The sequence below is a fragment of the Poecilia reticulata genome, linkage group LG16, assembly GCF_000633615.1.
Source record: "Poecilia reticulata strain Guanapo linkage group LG16, Guppy_female_1.0+MT, whole genome shotgun sequence".
NCBI lineage: Eukaryota > Metazoa > Chordata > Actinopteri > Cyprinodontiformes > Poeciliidae > Poecilia > Poecilia reticulata.
Genome location: NC_024346.1, coordinates 33,100,922 through 33,108,683, shown reverse-complemented (window position 1 = coordinate 33,108,683; position 7,762 = coordinate 33,100,922). Strand labels below are relative to the sequence as shown.

Below are 7,762 nucleotides of genomic sequence, written 5' to 3'. Positions count from 1 at the left end.
TTTCAAAATTCAAATTATGTTTTTTTTTTACTTCATTACATGTGTAAACTTAAAATAAATAGTCATAATAGCACTGGTATAATGTATGCTAATTACAAATGATGATAATGAGATAGAGTAGCTTAGAAATTCTAAATCATCTGGTGTTGACATGTTGGTAAAAGAAAAAAAAGATGGTTAGGGCCCCAAAAAGGCTTGGACCGGCCCTGGCTAGATTTATAAACTCACAATATAGCTCTAGCAATTCCCCCCATTAATTACTGCTTTTATTTATTTAATTATTTATTTATTTGTTTATTCCATTTAACCAAAAATGCTTTCTCAAGTTCAGTTATTTCGTTGGTTTTAGTTATCTATGTTCACCCAATGTAAATATTTTATTAATTATGCATTAAAGTAAAAAAAACATTTGAGGGGACACTTTAAAAACCACCTCTTTTGTTGTCGGTTGATGACCACCGAGCAGACAGAGCAGATAGAGCAGGCGCAGCAGGCGCAGCAGGCGCAGCAGGCGCTCTGTCTGCGCTCTGTCTGCTTCGCGCGGCGGGTTAGTTGGTGATTCCCTGCGCACCGTGGCTGAGCTGCGCGCCTCGCCCCTTCAGCACCATGACGCTGAGATCACATCGGGAGGGCGGTGCAGAGGAGAGGAAGAGACAGAGAGAGAAAGAAAAAAACAAGAGAGAGAGAGAAAGAGGAGGCTACGTGTTGCTGCGCAGCAACAGATAGAAAGAAGACCCAGAGAGGAACACGGAGAGGAATTCCCCACTGCTCAAACAGAAGCGGCTGTCAGGGCGTATCAATCCTGTTTTTCTTTTTTGGCTCCCAGAATTCACAGAAATAAATCAACAGCCAACCTGTAGCTGGAGGCGCTGCAAGCCCCCCCATCCTATGAATGAAGGATGTGAGAACCGACGGCTGCAGCAGCAGCAGCAGCAGCAGCAGCAGCAGCAGCAGCAGCAGCAGCAAGCCTCCGGGTGCATTCAGACACTTAGTGTAGATAGTGTTCTCTGTCTGGAGGCAACACTCTCTTTAACAGCGGATCCTCTGGAACGGTGTCGCCCTATTTCTGTTCGGTAGAAACTGGAACCAGTTTGGAGCTCGGAGGACAAAGGTCCAGAGGTTGCCCTCTGACTGCGATGAGCCGCCGCTAAAAATGAAGAGTGTTTCAGAGAAATCAGTGAACTGATCGACCGTTTGAAGTAAGTTCTCTTTGTTTCAACAAGCTACAGAAACAAGCAGCTGTTCTTTGTCTTTTGGAGTAGAGGCTTGGAAAGCAATGCGTTAGTTTAGGTATCTAAGTATGGAAACAGTTAATTAAAGCATCAAAGCCTTGTCATTGCGGGCAGTTGAACTAACTTATGCTTTCTCCTTGTCTGTGAATGTGTCTTCTTCGTCAACGTGTTTGGTCTGTCACTCTATCTCTCTTTGTCTCTTCCTTTCATCCTTTCATTTTGTGCGCCCCGCATCTGTCTGTGTGTGTGTATGTCTGCGCGCGCGCGAGTGTGTGTGTGTCTTTCCCTCTTTTTAGGCATGACAGGTCAGGTCCTTAGGGACACGACTGCCGGGGCTCCCATGGACGACAACGCGGGCATCCGCATCAACGTGGGCGGCTTCAAGAAGCGTCTCCAGTCGGACACGCTCTCCCGCTTCCCCGAGACCAGGCTGGCGCGCCTCCTCCAGTGCCAGTCCAAGGAGTCCATCCTGGAGCTGTGCGACGACTACGACGACGCGGAGAAAGAGTTTTACTTCGACAGGAACCCCGCTCTCTTCCCCTACGTGCTCAACTTCTACAACACGGGGCGGCTGCACGTCATGGCCGAGCTGTGCATCTTCTCCTTCAGCCAGGAGATCGAGTACTGGGGCATCAACGAGTTCTTCATTGACTCCTGCTGCAGCAGCGCCTACCACTGCAGGAAGATGGACCAGGACAGGGACGACTGGGACGACAGGAGCGACGAGGGAAGCACCACGTCGTCGTTCGACGAGCTGCTGGAGTTCTACAACGACGCCACCAAGTTCGACAAGCAGATGCTCGGGAGCGCGCGCAGGCGCGTCTGGTTGATGCTGGACAACCCGGGGTACTCCGTGGCCAGCCGCATCATCAGCATCCTGTCCATCCTGGTGGTGCTGGGCTCGATTGCCACGATGTGCATGAACAGCATGAGCGAGTTCAGCGTGCTGGACAGCCGGGGGGAGCCCACGGAGGACCCGCGCTTTGAGACGGTGGAGCACTTCGGCATCGGATGGTTCACCCTGGAGCTGGTGGCCCGGTTCGCGGTGGCCCCCGACCTGCTGCACTTCTTCGACCACCCGCTGAACGTCATAGACCTGGTGTCCATACTGCCGTTTTACCTGACGCTCCTCATCAACCTGGTGGTGGAGAGCAGCCCGGCGCTCGCCAACCTGGGCCGGGTGGCGCAGGTCCTGCGGCTCATGCGAATTTTCCGCATCCTGAAGCTGGCCCGCCACTCCACCGGCCTGCGGTCCCTGGGGGCCACCCTGAGGAACAGCTACAAGGAGGTCGGCCTGCTGCTCCTCTACCTGGCCGTCGGCGTGTCGTTCTTCTCCGTCATGGCCTACACGGTGGAGAAAGAGGACAGCGAGGACCTGTCCACCATCCCCGCCTGCTGGTGGTGGGCCACCGTCAGCATGACCACCGTGGGCTACGGAGACGTGGTGCCCGTCTCCATACCGGGCAAACTGACCGCCTCGGCCTGCATCCTGGCCGGCATCCTGGTCGTTGTGCTTCCGATCACGCTCATCTTCAACAAGTTCTCCCTTTTCTACAAGAGACAGAAGCAGCTGGAGATCGCAATGAGAAGCTGCGACTTCGACGAGGGCATCAAGGAGGTCCCCTCCGTCAACCTGAGGAACTACTACGCGCACAAGGTGAAGTCTCTCATGGCCAGCTTGTCGAACATGAGCCGGAGTTCTCCGAGTGAACAGAGTCTGAATGAGTCGTTACAGTGAAGCTCGGCTCGGAGCTGTCCGGGGTGCTGACACCCGCTGGAGGAGGAGTTGCCTCTCTGTAGCTCAGTGCAATAACGTGTCAATGTGTGTGTGTGGGGGGGGGGCGGGAGGGTGCGTGCGTGTGTGTGTCAGTTCCGGTGAGACAATATAAAGATCACGTGCACTTTCTAAAGGAGCAACTCGGTTTTGTTTTAAGTGGGGTTCTGTGAAGAAGTGAACAGTAACTATTGTCGTGGAAAGATATCACGTCACAGTGAGTCTGTGGATAAAAGGAAATCCTCAGAGCCACTGAAGGCTGACAGGAAGTCACGTTTTACTATTTCAAAAATAACTCGACCCTCAAAATGTTCATGTGTTTGAAAATCAACACTGTGTCGTCGCTTTTTGTTTTTCTGTATTCAGTCTGTCTCCGAAAGCAGAGCTGAGAATGAATGTTATGGTTTTCGCTTTGGTACTTAGAGAAGACATGGAAGCTGTAATATTTTCTCCATGTTAAATATTCAAACACAGCATGATCACAACTAGGCGTTTTGCAGCACAGATGTGAAATGCGTAAAAGAGGGATGTGGTGGTGAAGACTCTTAAACACAGGCTTAAAAATTATATGATTATATGACAAAAAAAGCAAATTTCTACAAACCAGTGCACTCGACCTGTGCAAAATTGTTCCAAAGAAAACAAACAGCAGTGATTTAGTTTGTTTATGTGTGTGAAAGCAGCAAACACAGCAGCACACACTTCAACCAGCCTCCCATAACTGGCCCCCTTATCTGTAACTCCGATCCTGACAACACTGACGCATTCTCAAGATCAGTCTGTTATCTGAGGAACCAGGTCTTCCTCAGACATTGGCTTGTCACCTGTATTGAGCCATAGCAAAATATGGGTGACATTTGGCCCCCAGACAGGGGCCAAATGAGGCACCTGTGTTCTGTTGAACAGAAGACAGTAAATCAATTTCTTATGACAACATGCACTGACAGGGAAATGGTGACTAATTGGTTCCTTGAATGAATTTCATTTTCTACTGTCACAGTTTTACTTTAACAGTGAATTAAAAATGAGGGTGTTGCAGCTTCAGCTTCAGCTGTATTAGAATAGGGTTGCAGTTTTCAGCTGCAAGTAGCTCTCTGACTCTCACTTGATATATTAGGCCTATAATATGGCCCCATTTTTGTTTTATTTGGTTTATTCTTTTATTCTGTGCCCTTTCAGAAGCAACAATGTCTTCGCCAGGTCTAGAAACGACACAGACCTGCTTCACTTCCTACCTAATGCACCTGAGGTGACCTAATACAAGGATGTGAGCAAAGTTATTCACGCGTGATTTTAATAGCGCTTCTAGTTTAATTGAAACACCGCAATTGTGAAATTTGTCTGGTTCTGTATTAGCAGAACATAGACAAAGTTTAGAGCACATTTGTAAAGGAAGCTCAGCTGGTGATGTTTTAGGTTTGTTCTCTTTCCAGAGTTCCCAGCTGGAAATAAAACAAGATCAAGAAATTCAAAGTATGTATAAGGAGGGGCAGGCAAATACACATCTGCATCCCGTTGATATAGAAATTTTCAGTTGAAGATGTTTTAAATTGATAAACAATTTAAAATAGGACTTCCTGCCTGATCTGCTGTTAACCTTTCACTACTCTGAGAACTTTTCTTTCCTAAAACCTCACTGTGGTTTGCTATCGTTCTACTGGTAAAAAATAAACAAACAAAAAAACCTGCAAGTGATCATATCTTCACCGGACCTCAGCTGAAGTGATCCAAAGTTTCCCCTGAAGTCCTCTTCATCAAAGTAGACCAATCAGATCACACCAAAGCTGATACTCCTGTTTGTGTTGTCTACAGTCTTAGTGGTTGTGTGGGCGTCAGTGTCACAGCGTCACACTGTTATCCACCATTCAGCTGCACTTGTTCTGATGATTAAAAAAAACGAAAAAGAAAATGTCCACATGAACCCCCTGGTGTTTCTCCAGTTGAAGGTAACTTGATGTGTAAATGTGGTGTTGCAACAGTACTTCACATGTTTGGTCGAAACGAAATAAATTAAAAGAAAAATCCTGTTATATTTCCCCGTTTCATGTCCAGAGCAGAAAGCAGCTCCCTTCCTTTACAGTCACACATGTAAAAGTGTTTAGCGATGACTGACTGACAGCGTCTTCAACACACTGACAGCCACACCAGCAACCGCTCAGAAGTGACATGTTGATTAAATTCCTCTTGCGGGAATTTGCCAAGATTTATTTATTTTTATTTATTTTTTGCTGCATCATAACATTAGAGTCCGTAAAAGCTATTTTGGAGTTTTATCTTTTTACTTTGCGTCAGCAAAACTATTAATCTGCTACCACTGTTGAAGTTATTCCACCTTATGTCAGAATTAAAGATGTGATAGAGAACTGTTATTTTTTTAGCTGTAAAAAAAAGACAATATGGGTAGGAAACATTAGGATTGCAGGGTTTCACAAAAAAAGGAAAAAGAAAAGTAAACTCTGCTTCTGTTTCTTTGGTTTGATTTAATCACAAAAGTAACGTAAATCAATTTGATCATCTGACGTTCAGACTGGGACAGATCTGGAGCTGGATTGGAACGCTGCAGGTATTGACCAGAGTTTGACTCAGAATCATTACAGGTCTGTTTGTGTTGAATTTTTGACAGAAAACTTTGTTGAAACTCACAAATCATTTTAATAAAACCCAGAAAGCAGAATATCTGGGGCAACTTTTTCACAAAATTCAAAATAATCGATAATCCCCAATACTGAATTGTGAGCACTCTGGTATTTTCCAGTCTTCTTCACAAACTTTACTATTGCAAAATTGTCAAGAAATGCATGCAGTCCTCTGTATGTATGACACAAACCTTAAAATAGGAGTCTAACTAACAACAAACATAGGGACATTTAATTTCTACCTTGATTATATGTATGTATAAGTTATGATTTTGTCTGTTTGTATAGTCAGCTCTGAATAGCAGCTACAAGAAGAACACATGACTGAATAGTTGAATAGTTTAAGTAACTCTTTTGTCTAAAGATTGTAATGTTTAGATCTAAATATCAGAGATGGAGACAAAAAAAAAATATTTCCAGTTTTCAGCTGGATGGGAAATATTTGCTTATTCTGGTTCGTTCTGGTTCATTGCAGCCCTACCAGGAGTTCCTACAGCAGCTGCTCGCAATATTCAACAAAGCGCTGAATAACTGGCATTGATTTCAGTTTAAAGGATAAGGAGGCAATTTCTACAAGTAGCTTGCAGCACTAAAAAGAGTCAATATTTTTTATTCTTTTGGCATTTCATAATTTAACCTGGGTTAGCTTCACTAACTTCCCATTGAGACTTCTACTTTGCAGAGCATGTGAATTTAAAATGTAATCTGACGCTACAAGCAAAATCTTCTGATTAATGCTGCAGATTCTGGAACAAACATCCGTATTCATCGGCTTTTCTCTCATCTTTAATAAGTTCATTGAAACCTGTTACATTTTTTTTCTCATGTAAAACAGTTTCTTGTGGTCTCAATTTGTAAACACAAATCTTCATAAAAGGAAAAAGAAGACGGCATAATATTACAGTTAGGTTTAAATAATCACAGAAAAACAAAGCACAACAGCAATTATCTGTCTTTCATTTTACTTCGAAGGTCATCCTGAGCTCTTCTTCAGTCCTAATGAGAAAACGACGACGTTCCAAGAATGTTTTCCACACGTTTCCGGTGAGCTCGCCTCAATTGGGATTTTCCCTTAGAGTCCAATTAAATCTGCCTCCGTTTGTTTACTTCTAAACCTTTAAAGATTTCCCTCCTGGGAGAAAATCCACCGCACTGCTGCAAAGTCGGACCGCTACGGTAACTCAGTTATTGATTGTAAAAGAGTTCACAGTGACGATCGGCGATATTTCACCAAATCAGAGCAGAAACGTGTGTCCATTTTCAGTCTCACGTAGAAGAAAAATGCGGTAGAAATGACAGATTTTTGTTCGTTGTCACTTAGATCCAAATATTCTTACAATTTCTAAGTGTGTCTGTGCAGGGGCGGTCCTAGGCTGTCGGTGGCCTGGGTGAACAACCTTCAACATCCCCCCCCCGACCACCCCACCACCCCTCCTGCTCCTCTTTCTGCTTTTTCAAACAATCGCATGATTTAAATGTCCAATTGCCAGCACATGCACAATGAAAATGTATTTTATCATCTTATTTGTAAAACGTGGAGGTGTGATGAAGCACACTTTTACAGAGACTAAAGGCAATGTGGTTACTTTTAGTGTTAAAAATCACTCAGGTGTTTGAAGTTGGGGCGAAAAGGCAGGTCTTCACCACAGACTCCAGCTAAAGCCGCGACACAACGGGCAAAATATTCATCTTCCCCTGGTACGATCACAATCATCCAGCCTTAAATTAAAGTTCATCACGCATGGAAAGAAAAGAGAGAGCAACATCAGTTAAGCTCCTTTAATCTTTAATCCCTCACGTGTGTTCATCAAAGGTTTCAGAGGTGTGGTTGATATTCACGGTTAATTATCAAAGCGCAGAAGAACGTTTTGATGAAGTGCCTGTTGCTGAAACAGAGGCATCCTACAGAAGTTCAATGTAAGTTTATGTGGTTTATTTTTCATTAGGTGTGAACAAAGACAAACAGAAGCAGCACAAAAACAATCCTAAAAATGTGGGAAGAAAAGCATAATTATTAACAGAGGGTGGATGGGGAATAAACTAAGCAGTATTTTTTCTGTCCAATTGTGTGTGTGTGTGTGTGTGCGTTGCGTGTGTGTGTGTGTGTGCGTGTGTGTGTG

The 7,762-nt window shown here is 44.5% G+C and overlaps 1 protein-coding gene across 1 annotated transcript; it reads left to right on the top strand.

The window, feature by feature from the left end:
- Positions 1-314: 314 nt before the first annotated feature.
- kcns2 (potassium voltage-gated channel modifier subfamily S member 2) lies at positions 315-5,041 on the top strand. The gene is made up of 2 exons (XM_008432885.2): positions 315-1,199; positions 1,529-5,041. Exon 2 carries the CDS (start codon positions 1,531-1,533, stop codon positions 2,968-2,970), a length of 1,440 nt encoding a protein of 479 aa, XP_008431107.1. The 5' UTR covers positions 315-1,199; positions 1,529-1,530; the 3' UTR covers positions 2,971-5,041.
- The last annotated feature ends 2,721 nt before the right edge of the window (positions 5,042-7,762 follow it).